The sequence below is a fragment of the Furipterus horrens genome, unplaced genomic scaffold (genome assembly GCF_987537825.1).
Source record: "Furipterus horrens unplaced genomic scaffold, mFurHor1.1.pri manual_scaffold_13, whole genome shotgun sequence".
Taxonomy (NCBI): domain Eukaryota; kingdom Metazoa; phylum Chordata; class Mammalia; order Chiroptera; family Furipteridae; genus Furipterus; species Furipterus horrens.
This window is the reverse complement of record NW_028327183.1, coordinates 8,041,739-8,066,431: the sequence shown is the minus strand read 5'-3', so window position 1 is coordinate 8,066,431 and position 24,693 is coordinate 8,041,739. Positions and strand designations below refer to the sequence as shown.

The window sequence follows — 24,693 nt, the reverse complement described above, 5'->3', positions numbered from 1 at the left end:
CACACGGGTTGTTTCCAGTCTGGCTTCCTCAGCTGAGCTCAAGAGGAGGAGCCGGCTTGAGTTTGTGCCTCAATATACGAAAAAAACAGGTCTGAAAGGGCCAATGTTACACGCAGCTCAGCAAGGTGAACTTAGTGAGGTCATTCAGAGGAGGCCTGATTTACTCGGCCTTTGTCAGCTCACTCAGGGCTCTCGCCACTCGCTGAGCGGAATGACAGGCAGGCTCTTATTCATTCATTCATTCATTCAATCATTCATCCATTCATTCTGCCTCTTTCTCTTACGGTGAGTTCATAGTTTAAATTCCTGTAAGGAGCCCTGACTGCTGTGGCTCAGTGGATTGAGCATCGGCCTGCGAGCCAAGTGTCGCTGGTTTGATTCCCAGTCAGGGCACATGACTAGGTTGCATGCCAGGTCCCCAGTTGGGGGCGTGAGTGAGAGGCAACCACACAGTGATGTTTCTCTCCCTCTCTTTCTCCTTTCCCCTCTCTCTAAAAATAAATAAGTAAACAAATCAATCAATCAATAAATTATTTTTTTAAAAAATTCCTGTAAGGTAAAAAGATGCATGATGTATCTGCACTGTTTTTTTTGCTCACCAGCTATTTCTGAAGCCTAAAGAACTAGCCCTGTCTCCTCTGTGATCTGTCCCAGACACGTGTCTCATGTGAACTCCACACTGGGACCAAGAGCCCTGCACCGAGTTCCCCCACATCAGAAGTGGAATCAAAGGTTTTTCAGAGCGGCCCATCTGAATCAGAGCCTCACAGCTAGGCCCCCAGGTGTTATTCCCAGGCCGAACTTCCTATTAGGAGATATTAAAGTGGGTTTGCTCTTTCTGACGTCCAAAGGAAACTGGGGCAGGATCCACCTCCTGCAGGCCAGGCAGGATTGAGTTCTTGCCCGGGGCCACAGGGCCACCTCCCGCTCAGCCCACTCTGCCTTGGGGTGTCTCCACAGTGGCCAGGACCGCGCGTCCTCCACAGCTAGCCAGAACAGCGCCATCATCAACGACCGGCTCCAGGAGCTGGTGAAGCTCTTCAAGGAGCGGACAGAGAAGGTGAAGGAGAAGCTCATTGACCCAGATGTCACCTCCGATGAGGAGAGCCCCAAACCCTGTGAGTCCAAAGCTGGGAATGGTCCCCCCAGCCAGGGGTGGGATAGGACCCCAAAAGCCCCCTGTCAACTCATGGTGAGTGTGGTCCCCCAAAGTGATTGGAGTGTTTGAGAGAAGCCCAGATCCCCACTGTCTGGGTTTTGGGGTCCTGTATGTACCAGTTTGGCTATATACCCAGGGGAGGGAAGGAGGGCAAAGTGCTGAGCAATGATCCAATTGTGCTTGGCTCTCTGTCCAGCAGGGCAAGTACCCTCATGGACCCTTCTGCCTTTTTCCCACTGGCAGGCAGGTGGCCCACCCTGGGACGTATCTCATGTCTTACACTCAGATGATGTCTGTAACCCACTATGGAACGAAAGAGTCTTACTTGCTAGGTGCCTCAGTTGCAGTATTCTTATGGGGCTACATAAAAGTGTTCTACTTTTAAGGCGCCAGTTGTTGGGGGGAAGGAGGAGAGGCTTCTAGGTCTTTCCAAAGGAGGACCGTGCCTTGGAACTCATGGTGCCAACAGTGAACCTAGCAGAGCCTGACTTCACAATCCTGAAGCTAGAAACATAGCCGTACTGAACCTATAAGAGCCAATCTCTAGTCACCAACACCACCATGGATGCGGAGGAAGGCCGTGATCCCATGTTTTAGAGGTGAAGGAGCCTTTCTGAGAAATCTACAGCAATGTTGCCCTGACATCTGACTCTGGGTGGTGGAAGCCCTGGGTACGAAATGCTCCCAGCCCTGCAGAGGGAACCAAAGGCATCCAAACACAGACACACAAGCAGGCACTCAACCGAAACAACCAAGTTGTCCAGTAACCCCTCCTTTGGGGCATTTTCAGATTAGTAGCTGGTAAGAGTCTGTGACAGGTGCCCAGGTCACGGTAAAACAGGGAGCTGGGTGGGGGCTCCAAGAGGGCTCCCTGGTTCGTGCACACAGAGCTTGTAGCAGGTGGTGGGATGGTGCCAGGGTCCGCCTAGGGAGCCTTCCCTCTGCATCCTCTCCCTGAGCCTCAGGGCTGGGCCAGGTGCTCACCCACGTCATCCCACAGCTCCAGTCAAGAAAGGCCCGGAGCCGGCCCCAGACGCGGAGCCAGCGGAGGTGGGGCCGGTGGAGGAGGCGCACTCTTGCGACATGCTGTGCTGCAAGTTCAAACGCCGGCCTTGGAGGAAGTACCGGTTCCCCGAGAGCATCGACCCGCTGACCAGTGAGTCCCACGTGACGTGCGAGGGTGGGGCAGTGGGAGGGGGGTGCAGGGGCTGTGCCGGAGGTGGGCTGGGTGACTGTGGACATCCAAGGCTGTGACCCCAAAGCAAGCAAACAAACAAACAAATCCCTGGAATAGGAACACAAGATCATACCCATTTTACAGACAAGGCGACTAAGGCACAGAGAAGTTAACCAGCCTCATCACACAAATAATGACAGATGAGGACTCCTGACCTCTGGCCAAGTCTTTCTGCTGTTCTCTTGCTGGCTCCTTCTTGGAGGTGCTGCTCTGAGCAGAAAAGGGAAGACATTCTCCCAACATCTGAAGTGAATTCCCTCTTACTTCCCTTTTAGCTCATTTTATATTCCTCAGGAATAATAACCCTTCATATGTACACAGCTCTTAATAATCTATGAAGAATCTCCCTGCCTTTCTTATCTGAATCCCCTCGTGACTTCTTTGAGGAGGGAAGGGCAGGTGACACAGAGTGACTTTCCCAAGGTCATACAAACTGTCCTTTGGGAGACAGACCTCCTACCCTGGTGTCCACTGGGTCTCTATAATGATCAGGTGACCTGCAGTATCCATTCATCCATCCATCCACAGGTTTGTGCATCCATCTGTCCATCTTCTATGCATTACTCACCATTATGCATTTACTAAGGCAGGAAATAGATTTTTGGAAAAGTTTCAACAAGAATGAAAGGAAAGGTGTTTTCTAGTTCGCTGTCTATTATCCAATAATGCCCCCATGTCTCCTCCTCAGAGTACTTCATTTTTTAGGGCCTCGCAGTGAGTTATTTTGAATTCAGAGACAGTTTCGCCCCTCCAAGTTACAGAAGGGTCAGGCGCAATGCTGGTAGGAAAGTGCAGATGCAAAGAGCCCCTCCCTGGCCTGGGCTCCGGCGCTGCCTTGCCCCTCCCTCCTGCAGACCTGATGTACATCCTGTGGCTCTTCTTCGTGGTGATGGCCTGGAACTGGAACTGCTGGCTGATCCCCGTGCGGTGGGCCTTCCCCTACCAGACGCCCGGCAACACCCACCTCTGGCTGCTGATGGATTACCTGTGTGACCTCATCTACTTCCTGGACATCACCGTGTTCCAGATCCGCCTGCAGTTTGTCCGAGGAGGGGACATCATTGTACGTCACAGGCGGGTGGAGTGGGTGGCTGGGGGCGGAGTCTGCAGCCGGAACTTTCGGGGGACCGACCCTTGATGCCTCCGTAGACAACAAGATAAAGGAACAAGGAAATTTCTGGAACGTCTGCCCCTGCTTGTATAGCAACATGGTTATTCAGGTTGCATAACTTTGATATATTCAAATATTGCTCACCGGTGAAATGGTTCCTGCACCACCTGATGGAGTTAAGGATGGGGAAGTGGTCCAGAGAATGGCCTTCGGTGCAGGTGGACCTGGTTCAAATCCCGGCTCTGCCACCACTGTCTGTAACACCTCTCTGAGCCTCAGTTTCCACACATGTAAGGTGGGGATAGTACTTGTTCCCACCTCACAGCATTGCTGGGAGGATCGACTGAGGTGATGTCTGCAGAGTGCTCAGCACGGGTAACTGCTGGCAACTGACATTTCCTGGGGGTCCTGCAAAGAGCATGACACTTGGGCCACTTTGAGACCCTGTGCACTGGTGGTGTGGGCCCCACTTCCTGGGGAGGGGATCGAAGTCCCGATTGTGACTTGGCAGAAGCAGGAAGCAGGGTCCCCGTGTCCCTGTGCAGGTCTTTTCAAAATTCCACACTGGACAGACAAGTTGAGGCTGTGCTTTTAAAACAAAGAGCACTCGCTGGGCAACCTCTTTCGGGTCTGATCAGAGCCTCTGCCAGCTCCTCAGTCAACAAGGTTGCAAATGGTCCAAGTGAGACCAATGTGCTGAGCATATGAGCTCAGTAGCCTCGCTGATTTCCATTCTAGAAATCAGGATCTAGCTGGGTGACCTTGGACAGCTCCCTCTCCCCTGGGGGCCGGGGCTCCACCTCTCACCTGTATACCTGGAAGCTTCCACCTGAGCTCAGCTGCTCTGTCCTGGCTCCTCCTTGTCTGCGGGGCTACAACTCTGATAGGAAGGGGAGGGTCTTTATGGATTTCCATCGCTGCCCCACCGGGGTCAGGGATTAAGCTCTCAGGCCATTTCATGGTCATGCCTTCATTTTCTTCCAGACAGACAAAAAGGAGATGCGTAATAACTACCTGAAGTCTCCCCGCTTTAAGGTATGTGCCAGGGATGCAAGTGTCTGCAGGGTCTCGAAAGGTGGTATCTCCGGGGACCCTGGGTGCTTTGGGGCCGGTATACCATGGTCCCCCCAGGACAGGCACTGGCTGGGCTGTGGGTGGGATGCCTTCTGTGCCACATTCAGGGTCTCTTGGGCATTTTGAGCTCATCTGTCCATTGAAGGTCAGAACCCACCACTCACCTCATCCCACAGCCCTGGGGTTTCCCGTTTTGCATACTGTGTGGTGTCTTGTTGGGATTTCAGATGGACGTCCTCTGCCTGCTGCCCTTGGACTTTCTGTACCTGAAGTTTGGCGTGAACCCCCTCCTGCGTTTGCCCCGCTGCCTGAAGGTGAGACCCATGGCTCTCCACTCAAGGCCTTCGTCTGCACCAGCACGGGCGCCCTGATGTCTGCCCTGAGCAGCAGTAGGGAGTGGGAGGGTGTGGTAGAGTGGAAAGAGCTTGCAGTGTGGGTCCAACCTGGGTTCAAACCTTGGCTCTGCCACTTACCGCATGTGTGCTTTGGGCAAGTTACTGAACTGTTTCAAGTGCCGATTTCCTCTCAGTAAAACAAGAATGATTATACAGACTTCCCATGTAAAAAATGTACAAAGGTTACACACACACACATACATATAGCTGACTTGAACAACATGGGTTTGAACTGCACAGTCCACTTACATGCAGATTTTTTTCACAAATATATATAGTACTATAAATGTATTTGCTCTTCCTTATGATTTTCTTGCTAACATTTTATTTTTTCTTTTTAGAGAGGGGAAGGGAGGGAGAAAAGGAGGGAGAGAAATATTGATGTGTGGTTGAGTCTCACACACCCCCAACTAGGGACCTAACCTGCAACCCAGGCATGTGCCCTGACTAGGAATCGAACCAGTGACCCTTTGGTTCACAGGCCAGTGCTCAATCCTCTGAGTCACACCAGTCAGGGTAACATTTTCTTTTCTCTTACTTTATTGTAGGAATACAGTATATAATACATATAACATACAAAATTATGCATTAACTGACTGTTTATGTTATGAGGAAGGCTTCCTGTCCAAGTAGGCTATTGGTAGTTAAGTTTTGGGGTGTCAAAACTTATGTATGAATTTTCGATGGCACAGGGGTCAGTGCCCCAACCCTTACATTGTTCAACTGCAAAGCACAGTCATCAAAGGTGCTCAGTAGGCAAGACCGATTTATTAATATAAATAAGGCTTCAAAGGTATCAGTGAGGAGTTAGGGATGCCGTTCCTTATGAAATTGTTTTCTTTCTAAGTAAACAAGAAAAACAGTGTCCTTAATCTGGGACACATGTAGCCGTAGAAGTTTCATGATGAGATTCAGAGGGCCTGGGAGTCCCCTGATATTATATGCAAACTGTAAACACTTCTTCACATGTAGTTTCCGAAGGAAGAGGGGCCATGGTTTCCACCAGGTTAGGAAATGGAGTTCCTGGTCCTGACCCCTCTGAGGGCTAAGGACCTCTGATTTTGAATGTTCCCAATCTAGCCCCTTCCCACTGGGGGTTTTAGAAAGAGCCCCATCCTGGCACCTGTGGGGGATGGGCTAAGGGGTGAGGGCAGGGGGTCACCCCACGGGCTGCCCTGATGCCTTGCTTCCCCCCCCAGTACTTGGCCTTCTTCGAATTTAACAGCCGCCTGGAATCCATCCTCAGCAAAGCCTACGTTTACAGGTGAGACCGCCGCGCGCGCGCACACACACACACACACACATGGCATTCTCCACCCACATCACCTCCCTGGCCCTACAGGTCTCACTGCCACCGGAAGCCAGGCCTCTTCCTGGCCCTTCTCTGAGGGATGTTTGTTTTGGAGAGAACCAGGAATGCCCCATTTCCCCCAATTGTAAGGCCACACATAGGTTGACATGCAGGGTTTGCCCTCATTTCCAGGGAGCTGAGCCTCAACCCCCCGCCCCAACCAGTCAGACACAGGGGTGGTGGCTGTCCAAGGATGCAGCCCGAGACCAGCCAGGCCATGCTTGGGGACAGAGCTCTGCTCTACCCCTCTCATGGATTGGCACTTGGGCACACATCTGTCCCTTCTCTGCCCCTCCCCGTGGACATAGTGCCCCAGGACTGTCTGTACATGTAGCTCTGTGCCAATTCTAGTCCCAGGTCTTGACAATGCTGTTCAGGTGCCACTGTCCCTAACTAGGGCAGTCTCCAAAGAACATCCGGTTGGCTCAGTCCAGCCAGTGCCATTCTCTTGGCCAGAGTCCACCTTGCCAGGCAGCTGGGCAAGGCCATGTAGCTCCAACTGGGGACACCTGTGGGGTAGGCGCCAGGAGAAGTGAGGACTGGTGTGTTCCCTGTGTCCCCAACCCTGGGTGACATGCTACAGCCACTCTTCCTGCTGCTGTGGTCATGCGTTTTCCTCTTCTGCAGGGTTATCAGGACCACCGCCTACTTGCTCTACAGTCTGCACTTGAACTCATGCCTGTATTACTGGGCGTCGACCTATCAGGGCATCGGCTCCACTCATTGGGTCTATGATGGCGTGGGAAACAGGTGAGCCACAGCCTTCCTCATGGGGCTTTCATTCACACACAAGGGCTCCCAGAGAAAAGTCCCATTGACACATGTAGCTGAGGCCTCCTTGATCCCAAGGAACCTCCAACATGATAAGACTGAAGGGTCAAAGCTCTAAGTCCTCCTGAAGCTAACATTCCCTGAGCACCTGCCGCATGGCTATAGTGTCTTAAATGTCGCACCATCTGCTCAGTACTACAGAGGTGGCAAGGGATGGTCAATTCTGAAAGGTTAAGTTTGATCTTGGCCTTGGAAGGTGGAGAGAAGGGCAGAGAACCCCTGGGGCAGGGAGCACCATGAAGAAAGGTGCGAAGTTGCAGAATGATGGCGTTAAGGAGCTGGGCACCCTTTTGTGTTGCTGGAGGGGGTGGGTGGGTGTGGAATTACCTGGGAAGGGAGGCGGGGCCAGGTTGCCAAGCAGCCTCCCCACCTGAGCAGTTCCAACCTCACCTTGTAGACCTTTGCTGCCCAACAAGTGAGGCTGACATGTGTGGGACATACTGGCTTTCCTAAGGGGGCATTCCTGGCTTTCCTACGGTTCCCAAAGAGGTCTGCGCCCCAGCAAGCTCTGGGGCTGGCCCTGGCACCCCCATGGCAGGCAGGCTTGGGGAGGAGTGGCCAGCAGGGAGGGGAGAAGAGGGGACAGCTGTCCTGCCTGGGACTTCCTCCTGCAGGGCCCTTGAAGCTCAGCAGTGGAGGGGCACCCTTTCTTGGCAACACCACTCTTCCAAATGAAATCCTATAGAGAACCCCAGTATATGCCCAAAGCACAAGGAGTGAAGGAGGATTCCTCTAGAAGCCCAGTACCCTGGAGAATAATAATAATTTCCAAAGTAGCAACCATTTGTTGAGCACCTGCTATGGGCTGGGCCCTGAGGACCCGAATTCCTACATATCGGGGTACTGCATCCTGCTTCCACCCAGCCTGGGGCAGGCAGGGGTCCCCACAGAGCCAGTAGCATGGAAGACAAGGACTTCGGCGAGGCCCCTGAGATGTGCCATGCCAGTGGAAGATTCCTCCAAGTAGGAAGAGTTTGGGGGAAAGCCTGAGGTTTGCGGACATCACTCCTGTGTTCTTCCCGTTGGCCCAGCAGCTCCCAGACAGCATCCCGGTAAAGGCTGTTTCATGAGCCCCCTGGTGGCCATGGCTGGTATGACAGGGGACTTAACAGGGCAGGTCTGTGTTGTCCTGCGATTTCCATGTACCAGGTGGTAATGAAGTGCAGTGGGCCCAAAGCCCTGACCCAGGCCTCCCAGCTAGTCAGAGACAGAGACCCTGCCCCTACAATTCCCAACAACCTCTGCTGCCTCCCCCCACCCCCCACATTACACATTTGCTTGCCTGTCTCTACCAGAGAGTGAGCTTCTCGAGGACACAGGGAAGCCTATTGTTCCCACTGCAGGCACATGACAGGTACCAGCCACAGTGAAGGCTCCGATAGCTGAGATTTAGTGAGAGCCCACAGGGACCAGGTATTCTTCCAGCACCTCATTCTGTCCCCATGATCACCTATGAAGGATGTTTTCTACTGCCATTCCCACTTTAGGAGAAGGAAACAGGCTTGCTGGGATTTTGTCACTATGCAGCTAGAAGGTGGCAGAGCTGGGTCTGCACCCAAACAGTCTGGCTCCAGAGCACATGCTCTGATTACGACCCTGCAGGTGCCCAGGGAAGGACCCATTTAGGGTCATTCTCAGGCCGGATGACTTGCCAGCTGGGTGATGTTCTAGAGTTTGGAGTTGAGCAGGGACCCTGGAAGTGTGGGTGTCTCAGGACACTGGAGCCTGGGCAGGCTCTGGATGGCTTCCTTGTACCCTGGTGGGAGGACAGGAAGGCACAGGAAAGCCGGCCGGGATGGCCCATGGCTCCTGGGAGGGCACAGCCTGGATGTGTGGACAGGCATATGAGGGGCTCTTGCTGCTTTGTGATAATAAGACAAGCTCAGGGCTTTGCCAGTGCCTTTTATCACACAGCAGGACCCATCACCCGTACCTCCCTTCCCAGTGGTTCACATGCATGTGTCACACGGTTAGTGATGGTGGGATGACAGCTCAGAGAAGCAGATGACACACTGGTTTCTAATCCCACCTCTGGAACTTGAGAGTTGGTGACCATGAGTGTTCCCTTTCCCTTTCGGGGCCTCAGTTTTACTATCTGGAAAATGGGTGGGCAAGGGAGAGGGTCAGAAATGGTGGTCCTCGAGATAGATCCCGACTTTGATGGGGCTCTTTCTTTCCATGAACCAATGTAATGAGATAACAAAGGAAAGACTGGAAATGGACAGAAAATTGAAGGAAATGAAGGAAGTTCAGGCACCAGGAGTTGGAAGTTTCTGGTCTCACCTCCTGCCAATGCTTCCTAGCAATCTCCTGAAGCCTCAGTTTCCAAATCTGTAAATGGGGATGACCATATGTCTCTGCAGGGTTGGGGTAGAGCCACACACACCTGCAGACATGCTCTGCAGACTGCAGAGAGCCCTTCTTTCTCATGCAGCTGTGCTGTCAGGGGTTTCTCCCTTGCGCAATGCCCATCAGTGAGAGCCAGGCCCCTGGGGCAGCAGAGTGGGACCTGCGATGACTGAGCTCCCCCTCCTCTTCTCTCTCTAGTTACATTCGCTGTTACTATTGGGCTGTGAAGACCCTCATCACCATTGGCGGGCTGCCCGACCCCAAGACGCTGTTTGAGATTGTCTTCCAGCTGCTCAACTACTTCACAGGCGTCTTCGCTTTCTCCGTGATGATCGGACAGGTAGCTGGGTCACTGGTCTGGTTTCCTACCCGCCTGTCTGCAGGGCCTCTCTCTCTCCCGCTGACAGAAGTGTCCCCGTCTGCGCCCATGCCTTTGAGCCTGAGCCCAGGAAAGAACACTGGACTTGGAGTCAGGAACCTGGAGCTTTGGGGCCCGCTGGGTGAAGGGGGTGGTGGAGGTCCTAGCCCCCTTCCCTTTGTGAGATGGCTTCCATTTGAAATGTCTCTTCCTTTGGGATATCTCAGAGAGCTGGGCTGAATGGCTTTCTGCCAAGGCTGAGGATTTGGGTTGTTCTCTTGGAGAGAAACCCCTGGAGGTTCCTAATGTGCAGGGGGCATAGGCCATATTCTGGCCAGTGCAGGAGGTGACAATCTGCAGTCCTCAGTTACCTCTGAGGGGCCTGCCCTGAGGAGCAGTACACCAGGCACGTTTCCCCCAGTGTGGCCTCTGGCACAAAGGGGCCGCTTTACCAGAATCAGCCCAGTCCCTCCTTATGTGGCTCCAGGGACCGGAGGCCACCAAGGGACCAACAGCCTTGCCCCCTCACTCCAGAGCTGTCCTCTGTCAGCGAAACCTTCTCTGTACACAGACATGGTCTCTCTGGTCTCCCCCACTACCTTGAACATGCAGTCCTAGTCTGTGTGAAGTAAATGTGCCCCCAACACATATCCCCAAAGCTCATGTAAGGGCCCCACTCTGACCCAGGGCTTCCTTGACCCCCCCTTTGCCCCCAGATGAGAGATGTGGTGGGGGCTGCCACCGCTGGGCAGACCTACTACCGCAGCTGCATGGACAGCACAGTGAAGTACATGAACTTCTACAAGATCCCCAGGTCCGTGCAGAACCGCGTCAAGACATGGTACGAGTACACCTGGCACTCCCAAGGCATGCTGGGTAAGACATGCTGATTTGTTGATGTCATACTTTGCTTCGGAAATTATTTGGCTACAATTTGTTTAATGCACTGTTTCTGCTTTCTTGCGCACGATGGGGGTGCGCTCAGTAACTCTTACTAAGTGGGAGAATCTTACCTGAAAATCATTTCCAGGTGTAGTGAAGTTCTTACAGATTCTAAATGGAACCCTTACTGAAATCTGAATATGCTAATTATATGTTAATTACTTAACGTTCCCCGGGTTTTTAAAAATAACCTCTGGGAGCTAGTCATTATGTTCTCAGAGACTAGATGTTGTTTTAGAGGTTTCTGAGAAGCCCGTAGGTCACTGGCACTGTGTCTTTGGGTCCCCAACTCCCTCAGCCAAGTAAAAGGGCCCTATTGCCTCTGTGGGGTTCCCTCTGGTCTCAGAGAAGCCACACCTTGGCCCCAATGTCTCCTGAGCTGGGGGTGTTGGCAAGCCTGAGCACAATGAGTGTCTTAGGATCTTCATTACTGACTGTTGCTAAAGCACAAACCCAACAGCTTACCAGGCATGTTCACCTCCATCACCTCACTCCGTTCCAGTAACAGCTTTGTGACAGCTGTATCAACACCCCCTTTCCCAGGTGTGCCCATGAAGATCCAGAGAGGGCCCTGACCTGCCCAGGCTCACTCTCACCTTGAGCCCATACATAATTGTGGTGCAGTGGGAGGGGCATCGAGGTCAGGTACAGGTGGTGCACTTCCTGTTGCCAGTGACCAACATTCATTCCACGCCAGGCTCTCTGCTGGGCACCACAAACCTCATGGGGGACAAAACAGCCCCAGCCCTTCCTGTCCTGGGACAGGCTCTAGAGCCCCACGGCCTGGGTGGGGTCCTGAGTCCGCCCCCCTGGGCTGCACGGCCGTGGGCAAGTCACTGCTTTACTGAGCCTCTCCTTGCTCATCTGTAAAGTAGGGGCTATAGTGGTGGGCACCTCTTGGGTTGCTGGGAGGAATGAATAAAATCCTCTTCGTAAAGCATTCTGTAAAAACAGTGCTCGAAGCATTTTAGTTCTTGCTCATGTCATTGTAATAGTGTCGGGAGGGAAGATAGATCATGAAGAAACAATTGCAACAAAGGGTGTAATGTGTGCTACAGCACAGGGACTGCTAACATCATAGCTGGGGGTCTCAGGGAAGGCTTCCTGGAGGAGGTGACATTAGTTCTTATTTTTGAAGAATGAGTAGGAGTTAACCAGGAAAGTGTACACGAGAGAGTGGTGCCTGCAAAGGTGAGAGAGGGTACTGTCCCAATCTGGTGTGGCCGGGCCAGGTGCAGTGTAGACTCAGCCCACGTGTTGTTGGGGAGGAGCCTGGATGTGCCTCTGACTGTTGCCAGGCTCTCCTTTGCAGATGAGTCAGAGCTGATGGTGCAGCTTCCAGACAAGATGCGGCTGGACCTTGCTATCGACGTGAACTATGACATTGTCAGCAAAGTGGCGCTCTTCCAGGTACGATCCACCCAGCGCCCTCACCCTTGGGGCTCGGTGAGGCCCGAGCCCACATCTTCCTCATAACAGGGAGCCCTTTCTGCTCCTCTCTGGTGCAGGGCTGTGACCGACAGATGATCTTTGACATGCTGAAGCGGCTTCGCTCTGTCGTCTACCTGCCCAATGACTACGTGTGCAAGAAGGTGAGCGGCCCGGGGCAGCCACAGCGTGGCCTGGGATGTGTGCCTGCTGGCTGTCGAGAACTGGGCTGGAGGGGTCAGGCGAGGCTTGGGGGCCCAGGGAGAGCGGGTTGATGGGGGTGGAGAAGCGTGGCTGAAGCTCCCCATGTTGGTCAGCTGCCCCCTGGGCTCTGGCTTGTTGGGCACAAGGAGGTGTTCTCCAGCCCCAGACACGGAGCTCATGTTCCTCAGGCTTTGCTCCCTGGATGCAAGACCATGGGGGCTAGGATGGGGACCCCCACTTTACAGAAAAGGAAAGTGAGGAGCCTAAAGCAGGGCAGAGACATAATGGTGTAGATGGAACTGTTTCCAGGGTCTTGGTCCTGCTCTTGGGAAAATGGGGTGGGAGGAGGGGTGGGACAGGGCATGGATGCAAACTGATGGCCCTTGCATAGATGTTTGTGGGTTTTTTCCCTCCTAATCTTAAAAAAAAGGTTCAAGTAGCCCCCAACCTTAAAAATGGAAGGTTTCACATAAAAATCTAGATTTTTGGCTGAAAACAGAACATCTGCAACACTGACTGAGCCCCTGGTCTCCCAAATAGTAAGGGTCAATGGGGAGGAGAAGGGGCTCTGCCCCTCCAGGGAGACATCATCCTCTCTCCTGAGCCACAAGCCCCACCACTCCCCACTGCACCCCACCAAGGCTGCCTTTGCTCCTTTATATCACCTGTTTGATCCTGGAAAACATTTGGGTTTGAATCCTGGGTCTGGAGAATGTCTAGAGCCCTTCTGCTCTCACTCTTTGAGATTCACGGTGGGACCAAGGTCACTGGAATGAGTGGTCAGCGGTGAGAGAGCAGGAACCAGATTTCAGGCCTCTTGTTACAGAGTAGTTAATAAGGCTGGTGTGTATATGGGGGTAAAAATACTGCCTAAGTAACTCCTGTAAGACTCAGAAACCCCCAATCCAAGAAGGCTCCTGTTTTAAAGCTGTATGCTTCAGTGAAGTTTCTGGAAAGAGAGCTGGGGGAAGAAGGAAACGTGTGTTATATATGGCTGCAAATTAAAGCTGCAGCATTAGAGACGAAGAGGGGTTTGGGTGTATTTGTCTGACATTGGAGCTACTTCCTAGCTGTGCACTTCTGGGGAAATGGCTGGCCCTCTCTGAGTTTCTCTCTTCTCATGGGTACAGTAGGGCTATTGAAAGTATCTTCCACACGGGGTGGTGGTGCGAATTGCATGCAAAGTGCATACAGAGTTTGGCCCTGTGCCTGGCATGGTGTACCTGTGATCAACCTTGTGGGTGATGCAGAATTTGCTTCCGATGAGAAAAAGTGAATCAGGTTGGATAGCTGGCAGTTGGCAGTTCAAGTGAGCACTTGGTGAGCATGTGTGAACGGCGCCCTCTGCTGTCCAGTTTTGCTCTACGATAATTTTCCTGAGACACCCCTGGGCCACCCCAGGCCACCCCCAGGCCATCCGTGGGGTGATTACTGAGGTGAGGCTGAGCTCTTTAACACCCCCTCCCCACTTCAGTCCCTTGCCAAGTTGGACACAGAAACAGGAAAACGAAATTTTCTTCCTTTTTGTTTAGAAGGTCCTGCAGGTGTAAGATACCCAGGAAACGTTTGTCAAATGAATCCGAAGTGTCATCGGCTCACCTGTCCTTGGCCTTTGTCCCTTTATTTTATTTTATTTTATTTTTTTAGAGGTCAGTAACCTGACTAATCAGTCAGGTATTGCATGTTTTATTATTTTATTTTATTGTTTTATTTATCTTTATCATTTATTTATTTTTAGAGAGAAGAGAAGGGAGGGAGAAAGAGAGGGGGTGAAACATCAATGTGTGGTTGCTTCTCATGCACCCCCATCTGGGGACCCAGCCCGCAACCCAGGCATGTGCTCTACCTGGGAATCAAACCGGCAACACTTCGGTTCTCAGGCCAGTGCTCAATTCACTGAGCCACACCAGCCAGGGCGAACTTTTGTCCCTTTAAAAGTGGCAGGTGAGACCAACGGGCCGTGGACAGGCCACAGTGATTGGAAGATGTGTGCAGACTGGGTATTCCTGATTGCGGTCCAAAGCAAGCCATCCATTCATTCATTCATTCATTCGGTTTGATTTGGGATGAAGGCCATTGTGTGAGTTTGCTACAGCTGGTGTCCCGAAGCACTGCAGACTGGGTAGCTTAAATAGCAGACATGTATGTCCTACAGTTCTGGGGGACAGAAGTCCACAATCAGGTGACAGCAGGGTTCGTTCCTCCTGAAGACTGTGAGGGAAGGCTTCTCTCCTAGGCCTGAAGGTGGCTGTTTTCTCCCTGTGCCTCTTCACATGGCCGTCCTTCTATGCCTGTCCCTGTGCCTAAATGTACCTTTTCTAAGGACACCAGTCATGTTGGGTTAGGGGCCTACCCAACTCCACTATGACCTCATTTTAATTTAGCTGATACCATCTGCAAAGACCCTATTTCCAAAGAAGGTCTCACTCCGAGGCCCTGGGGGTTAGGATGAACTTGGGGGAAGGGAAGATACAAGTCAACCAACAACAACCATGAACTCTGGCACCAGAATGCCTGGGTTTGAATCCTGGCTCTGCCTCGTTTAGTGACCTTGGACAAAGGGTTCCTGCCTCAGAGGGCTGTAGAGAGTGAAGCAGGCTCGGCCCCATAAAGCCCTTAGGACAGTGGCTGGGCCAGAATAACGTCACGTAAGTGCCAGCACTTAGCAGAGGCTCACCAAGTTCCTGATGTGATGGGCGCTGGGCAGAGACATCAGCTTACTGTCTGAACCCCTTGCTGGGCTCCCCTCGGTGTAGCTCTCTCCTTTCTGTCACCCCACTAACTCCCCACTGCGATCCCTCCCCCCAATTCACAGATGGAGAGACCGAGGCCCCACAACACGTACCAGGTTGGTGGCAGGTTCCTCCGCGCTGGGCCACCAGCCTCTGGGCCCAGTCCTGCTGCTTTGCTGGTTGTGCTGACAATGACAGGGGGACTTGCCCCTTCTCTGTTCCAGGGGGAGATAGGTCGCGAGATGTACATCATCCAGGCGGGGCAGGTGCGGGTCCTGGGTGGCCCTGATGGGAAGTCAGTGCTGGTGACGCTGAAAGCCGGATCCGTGTTTGGGGAAATAAGGTCAGAGGGCAGCTGGGTGACAGAAGGGGACCTTGGCAAAGGCTGGGGAAGGACAAGGGCATGGCCAGTGGGAGGGACCTCACCCTCAAGGGCCCCTGGTGGGTCTGAGGGAACCACTGTGGAGGCAGCCCCAGCACGTGTTGACACAGGCAGGTGACGTACGCTCTCACCTGTGTGGGGCGGCCACTGTGCTCACGCGGGGCTGGAAATGGAGACTTGGCGTGATCAGAACCGCAGCCTCTGAAGGGTCTCACCTCCCTCCTTCCTCACCCCAGCTTGCTGGCCATCGGGGGCGGGAACCGGCGCACGGCCAACGTGGCGGCCCACGGCTTTACCAACCTCTTCATTCTGGACAAGAAGGACCTGAATGAAATTTTGGTGCATTATCCTGAGTCTCAGAAGTTACTCCGGAAGAAGGCCAGGTATATTTTCTTTTATTTAAAAAAAAAAATCCATATATACTTGAGTGTGCATTTCTGAAGACTAAGACTTTCTCTTACATAGCTGTAGTACCTTTATCACAATGAAGAGATTCAATGTTGAAACAATACTGTTATCTCATCCCTAGTCCACAGCTGAGTTTTGCTCATTGTCCCAATAGTGTCTTTCATAGCTTTCCTTTTCTTCTTTTCCACTCCCGGATCGAGCGGAGGGCCCACCGCATTGTGTTGCGTATAATATCTTTTGCCTCCTTCGCTCTGGGATCCAAGTTCCTCAGCCTTTCCCTGTCTTCGTTGCCTTTGACATCTGTTTTTTTTTTCCATTTGTATTTATATGTATTTAACAGTTTCAATCCAACACCACAGAGTTCATTCCAATCTCCTCCTTTTCCATGTTTGTAAATTCCTTCTCCAACACGGAGAAATCTGACTCTCTTTATCCTCACCGCATCGAGATAGGCATGGGCGTTACCATCCGGTGCCACTGGAAAGAAGAGGCTTCCCAGCAGAGCGCGGTCCTTTCCATTTCTAGCCAGAGGCCACGGGATGCTGGAAGCGTGCGTTCAGTGTTACCTGGATTCGTTCTCATTTCCGCCCCTGAGTGTGGTTGTTTTGTCCACTTGAAATACAGCTGGGTTGTTGTGTTTCAGTCGGCCCTCCATTCTAGGGATCCGAATTTGTGTGTGTGTGTGTGTGTGTGTGGTTTTACACATGTGATACATTAATGTGGTACCAAAAGTCAATCTGCTACAAAACAGGGTCCTCGGAGAAGGGCCTCAAGTCCCCCCAGCTGTTGCCACCCACCCCCTACAGGAACCCAGTCTCATTCATTTCTGCTTTTTTCTTCCTGTGTTTCCTTTTGCAAAAATAGGCAGACCCATGAACGTTTTCTGATCTGTTTCTGTGTTGCACAAAAGGTAATGTAGTGTGGATTCTCTATTGCACTTTGCTTTTTCCCACATGACCACAAATCCTGAAAAACTTCCTCTATCCGTATTTTGAATGGTTGGGGAGTGAGTAATCTCTTAGAAAAGTGCATTTTTGCTTTCAAACCCTTCAGGATGGGTTTTTAGTTGAGTGATAGGGGCTACTTGGTAGGGTAGAAAACCCACAGTAGGCTTGGGAGGCTGAAGGAGCTCAGGTCTCGTCCATTGGCTGTGGGACCTTGGAAAAGTCACTTAACTTTTCTGGTCTTGGTTTTCTCCCTGGTAAACTAAGGGTAACCGTAAATAAAATACTGCGTATGGATGTCTCCAGCAGGGTGCCTGGCCTATGGGAGAGCTCCATAAAAATGTTTACCCATTCCATTCCCTCTATAATTTTTCCATTGGATTAAGACTTTTAATTCACATATCTAGTTTCTGCCCCACCTTGCCTTTCATTGCCTACTCTTATTTTCCTCTTCTTTCTGTGAATAATGCCATAAATATACTGCACAGACAGCACTCATGATCAAAGGGACCAACTCACCAACATCTATTCATACAGCACGATAGTTCATTGAGTACCTAGGGCGAGGTACTCAATGACAGGGACCGAATGAAGCTTATGTTCTTGTCGGGGAGACCAGCAATGGAGAAATCAAGGATTACGTGGTGTGTCAGCTGGGGATGAGGTCTATGCGGCAACAGAGAGCCCCTTGAGGGAATGAGCTGATAGAGGAAAATATTTGAGATTAGTAGATAAGGAAAAGCCATTCTGAGGAGGTGGTGTTTCACTGAGACCTGCCCAGAGGAAGGCTGTGAGTGGGGGCACTGCCTGCAGGGAAGAGCATGCCAGGCAGAGGGAACAGCATATGCAAAGGCCCCAAGGAGGCGCGGGATTGGTGTGTGTTCAGACCAGCAAGAGAGCGAGCACCGCTGGATATGAGGTGGGAGAAGCCGAGGGGCCGAGGCTGCGTAGGGCCCATGGGTGAAGCCTTGTAATCACTCTGGCTCTTAGTCTGTGGGAGGCAGGAGGGGTGCAGGGTTTCACACAGAGAGGTGACCTGTTGGGACTCAAGTCTTCACAGGGCCCCCTTGGCAGCTCCAGGGTGACTAGATATAATGTTGATATTAGAACATAACGCACACTGGGCGCTGTGGTCTCCTGGGGAAGGAAGCTGTCTTGTGACCCATGTTCCCTGGCTGCCCTCAGAGGAGCCACTGTGCCCTTTCAGAGGTTACTCAGCCTGAATTTCCCCTACAAAACTGCCCGCTTCCCACCCGCCCCTACTGAGGGGCAGGGAAGTAAGGTCATCACTCATTATCCACAGATCCTGTACTTGCAATTTGCCTGCTCACTGAAACTTATTTACAACCCCAGATCAATACTCAAGGTCATTGTAGTCCTTCACAGACCTGTGCAGAGCGGTGAACAATTCGAGTCGCCCAGTGTGCGTGTTCAAGCTGAGGCCGAGCAAGGGGACGCTCGGCCTTCTTGTTCCAGCGCCTCCTGTAAACAAGGGTCTTTTATGTGGTCTGTTATGTGCCACATTTAAAAAAATTTTTGTTAAATTTTTGGGTGACTTCACTGCTTAAAAGTGCCCCCAAGTGGAGTGCTGAAATGCTGCCTTGTGCCCTTCAGGGAGAGAAGGCTGGGATGTGGCTTTGTTCAGACACTAGTGATGGAACTGCTGGCCCCGGGTTCATTGTTAATGGATCAGCGAATATGTTAAGTAAGATGTCTTTAAAGAGAAACACACGCAAGACAAGCTCTGTATCGATCGGCTGATGAAAACGTTGTGTTCAGAGGCACGCAGAGGCTTTATCTTGATTTCCCCCAGCAGCAATGGTTCAGCAGTCACTAAGTCAGTGTCTGCAGGGACCGGATAGACCCGAATCAAGGGAATGGAGTGTTTATGTCTGAGAACTGGCCCCAGGTCCCTCATGCCGCCTTCTTGCACCCTGCAGGAGGAGCGCTGGGCAGGAAAGCCTTCCTCAAGCTGTCACCCCAGTCCTGTGGCTGGGTTAGGGGACTGTGGGCTAAACTGGTGACATCCTGCAGAGGCCTCCTCCTGACCTGCCTGCAGCGTGCTGGGGTGGGGCAGGAAGGACGGGGCTCATCCTGGTTCTCTGGACAGCAAGCTTGAGGAGAGAGGCAGAGCTCTGTCCATGAAGAGAGAGCTGAGGTCTGAGAACCAAAGGGCCCGGGATGTCTGAGCGGGTGAGAGCCACAAGTGGGATTCTGTCTGAGCTGCCCACTTTATGGGAGACCTGAGGCTCCCCCACAAGGGAGGTGCTCAACTCTTGGACGTGGCCCCTCCAAGAAATCGGGCAAAAATATCTCATGCATGCCATTTCCTTCAGGGGTGAATGCTTGATGCTAATTACAGTGAAATACACATCGTCTGAAAGTGAGGCTCAACCTCCCTCGTCGAAGCATGTCCCAGAAGCCCGCTCAATGTTTCAAAACAGAGCCAGCCCTCAGCAATCAGCAAAGGTCCTATAGATAGTTCTTTTGTGTCTTTGGTGTCACGCTGAGCCTTCCTGCAGACTGGCGTGCTGTGAATTATGGACCCAAATAACACAGGTGACTGAGCCATGCCTGGAAGGAGCCTCTGATGAATTATGATGTTTGTGTTCTCCTAGGAGAGCCCCCCGCTAGAAAACGCAAGTCTTGGGCTATTAATATCAACATGCGCAATTTCAATCCATTGCCTCTGATTAGATAAGCGGCCAGTGATGGGCTCATTTTTAAACAAACAAGCTTTGCTGGAACCCTGATGAATGACTCTGCCAATTAGCAGCCTAGGCCCTGCTCGATTGCAGGCGAAATTCACTTGTTCTTGAGCCAAACCACCCGTCATAAATTTGTAAAATGAAAAACTCCTTATAAATGGCTGGGGCTCTGTTACATGGAGAATTCTATCCTCTTTTAGAAGTCGGCTGATATACTGCATTTCGTTTGGGTTGTTACTCTGTCCCTGCCACTTCCTAGCAACCTTGAACCGGTCATTCCCTCCCTTCTGGGCCTCGGTTCCCCCAGCTCTCATAGGTACAATAGTCCCAGCCCTTTTCACGTCATGGGAGTGCTGTCAACCTCCAAGAAGAGCACAACCCTGATGTTGCTGGGGTGCTGGGGTCAGAGGCATGGGTTTGAATCCCAGCTCTGCCACTTCCGAGCTGTGTCACCTTGGGAAAGTTACTCACCCACTCTGGACTTCCATAGCCTCATCTAAAAGGAGGGAAAATAATAGGACCTGCCTGAGGATTACTGCGAGACTGAAATGACACAGTGTGTCATCAGTTACCTTGCTGCGTAACATCATTACCACAAATTTAGTAGCTTCAAACCTCACATATTTCTTAGCTTAGCGTTTCTATGGGTTGGAAGTCTGGGGATGGCTGAGGCGGGCCCACTACAAGGCTGTAATCAAGGTGTTGGCCAGAGCTGGGTTTCATCTCAAGTTCAAATGGGGACGGGTCTGCTTCCAAGGGCAGGTGGTTGTTGGCTGAATCCAGTTCTTGTGGTTGTAGGACTGGGGGCCTCTGTTCCTAGCTTGATTTTGGCCAGTGGCTGCGCTCAGGCAAGACAAAGACCACAATCCTCCGTGACATATTCACAAATGTGGCATTTGAGCACCCTTGCTGTGTTCTATTGATTGAAAGTGAGTTGCATGCCCCACTCACCCTCATGGGAGAGGGTCCCACAGAGGTGTGAACACCAGGAAGGGGATCCCAAAGGCTTCATTGAGTAACAATGAAGCAAAAGAAAGAGGAACAAAATGCTTTGGGTCCCTTTTCATCAGGGCATCTGATTTCTGATTCCATACACTGAAGTACCCTTCATTATTTCCTGTGTGACCTCAGAAAAATTACTCAACCCCTCTGAGCCTCTGTTTCTTCATCTAGAAGGCACAGACAGTAAGACCCACATTGGTTGTTCTGATCATTCAGAGAGACGCTCTGCACTTAGCACTGTGCGTGGCTCAGAAAATGCCCTCAAAAATGGGTCGCCAAACGCCACCATCACACCAGTCCAACTCAGAGGGCACGACCCAGATGAGCCTTTCTTCTGTCCCAGAGTGGGCCGGGGACATTAGCGGATGCTGCTTTCTTTCAGGCGCATGCTGAAAAATAACAACAAGCCCAAGGAGAAGAGCGTGCTCATCCTCCCTCCCCGGGCCGGCACCCCCAAGCTCTTCAATGCCGCCCTGGCCGCAGCAGGGAAGATGGGCGCCAAGGGGGCAAAAGGCGGTCAGCTGGCCCACCTCAGGGCTCGCCTCAAAGAACTGGCTGCACTGGAGGCAGCTGCGAAGCAGCAGCAGCTGCTGGAGCAGGTAATGTGGTCAGGAACCCAGACACCCACCCACTTCAGCTATGTGCCCGGAAGAAGGTCTGGGGACCTCAGGGAGTGGATGGCACATTCAGTTTTGGGGAATTCTTTCTCTTCTTTGACCTGTCAGAGCTTGTTTGATGGCAAGTGACAGAAATGCAGGTGACCGTGCAAGCTCATATGAACTTGAGAAAATGGAATTTATTGGGTCAAGTTCGGGCAAGGCTGGAGCCCAACAATCCAATGATGATAATGGGACGAAGTGTGCTGGGCTATTGTCTCTGCTGTCCTCAGGGATGGCTCCCTTCCTAGGCTGGCCCCCACAAGCTCTAGGAGTACACCCTCCTGGTTTAGCAACTCCAACAGAAAGAAAGCACCTGTTCCCCAATACTTCCAGCAAAAGTCTCAGGGCTCCCTGTCATTGGACAGATTGGATCACATGTCAATTCCTCAGCCATTTAATGGGTTGCCCTACAGGGGCCTGGCTCACATGCTCCTGGCTATGCTGAGGGGATGGGGTGGATTCCCAAAGGGAAGTCTTGGTGTGATTGGGGAATGTCCCTCCCTCCCGAGATGAAAGTGATATTCTCATAGTTAATGTTGTGTCTGTGGCAATTTAAAAGATTTGAAAAGGTGACAAGCATGGTGCCGACTGCCCCCAGCCCCATAAATCTAAAGGGAATTTTAAAATTAGTTCTGGGACTTTTTTCTGCGATGAATGCCAAGAATGTCAATTAGAATGGTTGCATTAATTATTACTGTCCTTCAGGGAGGCTGCCGGGAAGAGGGGGGTGGGGTTAGGCAGGAGCTCAGTGGCAGGAGAGGACAGCAGTCTGCATGAGACAATTCAGAGGAGCCCAGTCCAGGCTGGTGTCAGAGCCCAGGGCACCCATCAGAAGCCATGTGACAGCAGGAGACTGATGAGTGACATCAAAGCCACCTGGGCTTCCAGGTCTCCAGATACAATCAGCAATGGCTGCACATTGAGGACAGACACATGGTCTGGCTCACAAACTGTCCGGGGCAGCATCAGGCTGGCAAGTTGGGGTCTTCAGGGCTGGCTGAGCTGACGCAAGCTCCAGGAGTATTCTCTGTACAGTGATAGGTTTCATCTGACATGGGCTCCCGAGGTTAGCTCTTCACGGAGGCCAAGTGGAGGTGGGAATTCCATTTGCAGAATGCACCAGTATGAGGCATTTCCCCCTGCGGTTCAGCACCAGGGCAGGATGGCTGAGTGTGAGGAGCTCTCAGATAGCTGTCCAGAGACACAGGTCCTAGTCCCGTCTCTGTCATGGCTGGCTACCTCCTCAAGTCTTCTGAGACCCTGATTCCACATGGTTGCCACATAAGGGGTCAGAGGTGAAGCAGGACACCCTGGATACCTTTTATAAAAGCATTCTGAACATGGGGAAACCCTGGACCAACCTTTCCCTGAGTCTTCTGGCTCCATTTATAGCAGGATGCTTCGAGCAGTCCCACAGTGGCACCACCTAGGCATCCTGCCTTGGGACATTGTCAGTTTAGAGTGGACAAAGGAGGGTGGAACAGGTATGACAAACGTTCAGAACCTGGGACAAAGGGAGTGAGTGGCCAGTCCTCCAAGATGCCTTGGGTTGTAGGAGCATCTTGTCCCCCCACCCCCCACACTTCTTCCTTCAACACCTTATGATCTGAGCCAACTTCAGGGGTCTCTTCCTCACAAGCGTGCTGAATGCTCTCACTTTAACTTACCACCACCATTTCAAATGGATCTGGGACATCTGTGCACCCCCGGGGCCTCCTGGTCGGGGGGCTGCACTGTCCCCAGTGTCCTTCTGTGCAGAGATGGGGTTGAACAGGGCAGGAGGGGCCATGGGTACCCACAGAAGCATGGGTTTTCAACCAATTCCCTACTGACACGCAGACCATGGCCAGCATCCATGGGGAGCCCGCAGGCTGGAGGTACCCACCAACTCCCCAAACAGGGGTCTCAGCCCAGCCTAATGCTAGTGGCCCCTGGACATCTCAACCCTTGAGAACTTCTAGAAAGGGGGTCAGGCCACAGCTGCTCCAGCCCTCACCAGTGTTTTCCTCGTTTGCTTAGAGTTCTTCTTGCTCACCCAGGAGCAGGTAGCCTTGAGAACTGGGTGGGCAGGGAGACCAGCTCAGCTTGGCAAGCAGGGACTCCCTCAAGGTCATGGCCTCTCCTCCTTCAATCATTTGGGGGAGGTGCTTGGCCCTGCAACTCAACAGAGACCTAAAATAGGTCCCCAGGGCCTTCCACTAAATCCAGCCAGGACTTGTAATCCCTAAACATGTGTCCCCTGTAATATATTGTCTGTCCTCGAACCCTGGCTGCGGCTCTGCCAGGCCTCTGTCCGTTAGACAGCACCCTTGAGCCCCCAGCAGCCTCTTCCAAAGGGGTCCAACAGGGGAACAGGGAGGTATCCAAGACCCCTTGGATGTTCTCTGCCTCACCACTGACTGTTTTGGGATTCTAGGCCAAGAGTTCGGAAGATGCTGTGGGAGAGGCGGGCTCCACCGTCCCTGACCAGCTTGCGCCCCCAGAAGCCCCGGCCCCAGGCTCTCAGCCACCCGCCTCCCCAGGGGGTGGTGAGGAGCGGGCAGCTGGCCCTGAGGAGCACTCGGTGCGGATCTGCATGAGCCCAGGCCCGGACTCTGGTGAACAGATCCTGTCGGTGGAGATCCCAGAGGAAGAGAAGAAGGAGGCGGAGTGAGGTGCCCGCTCCCCCTGCTCCCCTAGACGCTGGTCCCCCGTGGTGGCCTCAGGGGCTCTCAGCTAACTGCGGGCCAACCTTCCTGCCCCCACATCAGCCTCTCCCAGGGCTGGTCTTGAAATCAGCAAATTTCCTATAGCGTCCCTGAGTTCCCACGCTCACCTGAGAACCCTACCTCTGTTGACTGTTATTTTTAAGAACAACATTTTTTCTTCTGGTTTGAAAGTTCATAGACAGAGGATGGATAAGGCTCTAATGCCATGGGATGCTTTGTTGGAGGCGTCAAGGGTTTTACATGTCTGGAGTTTCCCTTCAGGAGTCTGTCTCCCACATTTCAAGGACACAAAAGTGTCCAGCAGAAAGGTGGGCCGGCATATTGTCCTTTGGACACACTGGGAATCGGGGTCCTCTGTGGGATGCTGTCTTTGTCTGCTGGGCAGTCGCTTAGCAGCGCGATGCTGGTGAGGGTGCTGAGCACTGATCTTCCCCAGACTGTGTTCAGTTCCCTGTCGAAATCATTATCTCAGAACAGATAAAATAGTAATGGACTTACTGACTGGGGGCTGTGAGCGTTTCTGAGCATCCTCTCTGCCAGTCACCCACCCCTCCTCAACAGGGATCAATCTACCGCTTGCTTTTGACACCCGTGCTATAGATGTAGAGGTGAGGGTAGCCACTTTGATGAATCCCAGAAGATGAAATCTCCCAACTGATACCACTGAAATTCACGAAGTTTCTCCAGATCATGGCATGTTGCTTTTATGAT

At 52.3% G+C, this 24,693-nt stretch overlaps 1 protein-coding gene across 1 annotated transcript in view; it reads left to right on the top strand.

Moving 5' to 3' along the window:
* The window catches only part of CNGB1 (cyclic nucleotide gated channel subunit beta 1), a 54,568-nt gene extending 30,327 nt beyond the window's left edge, over positions 1-24,241 (top strand). The window contains exons 19-33 of the mRNA XM_090259733.1: positions 961-1,118; positions 2,160-2,315; positions 3,251-3,459; positions 4,492-4,542; positions 4,809-4,895; positions 6,176-6,240; positions 6,955-7,077; positions 9,706-9,847; positions 10,582-10,741; positions 12,120-12,217; positions 12,316-12,399; positions 15,396-15,514; positions 15,790-15,936; positions 20,998-21,214; positions 23,691-24,241. Coding sequence (XP_090115859.1) covers positions 961-1,118; positions 2,160-2,315; positions 3,251-3,459; positions 4,492-4,542; positions 4,809-4,895; positions 6,176-6,240; positions 6,955-7,077; positions 9,706-9,847; positions 10,582-10,741; positions 12,120-12,217; positions 12,316-12,399; positions 15,396-15,514; positions 15,790-15,936; positions 20,998-21,214; positions 23,691-23,927 — 2,053 coding nt within the window. The 3' untranslated portion in view covers positions 23,928-24,241. The remainder of the gene's footprint in view (positions 1-960; positions 1,119-2,159; positions 2,316-3,250; positions 3,460-4,491; positions 4,543-4,808; positions 4,896-6,175; positions 6,241-6,954; positions 7,078-9,705; positions 9,848-10,581; positions 10,742-12,119; positions 12,218-12,315; positions 12,400-15,395; positions 15,515-15,789; positions 15,937-20,997; positions 21,215-23,690) is intronic.
* Positions 24,242-24,693: the final 452 nt, after the last annotated feature.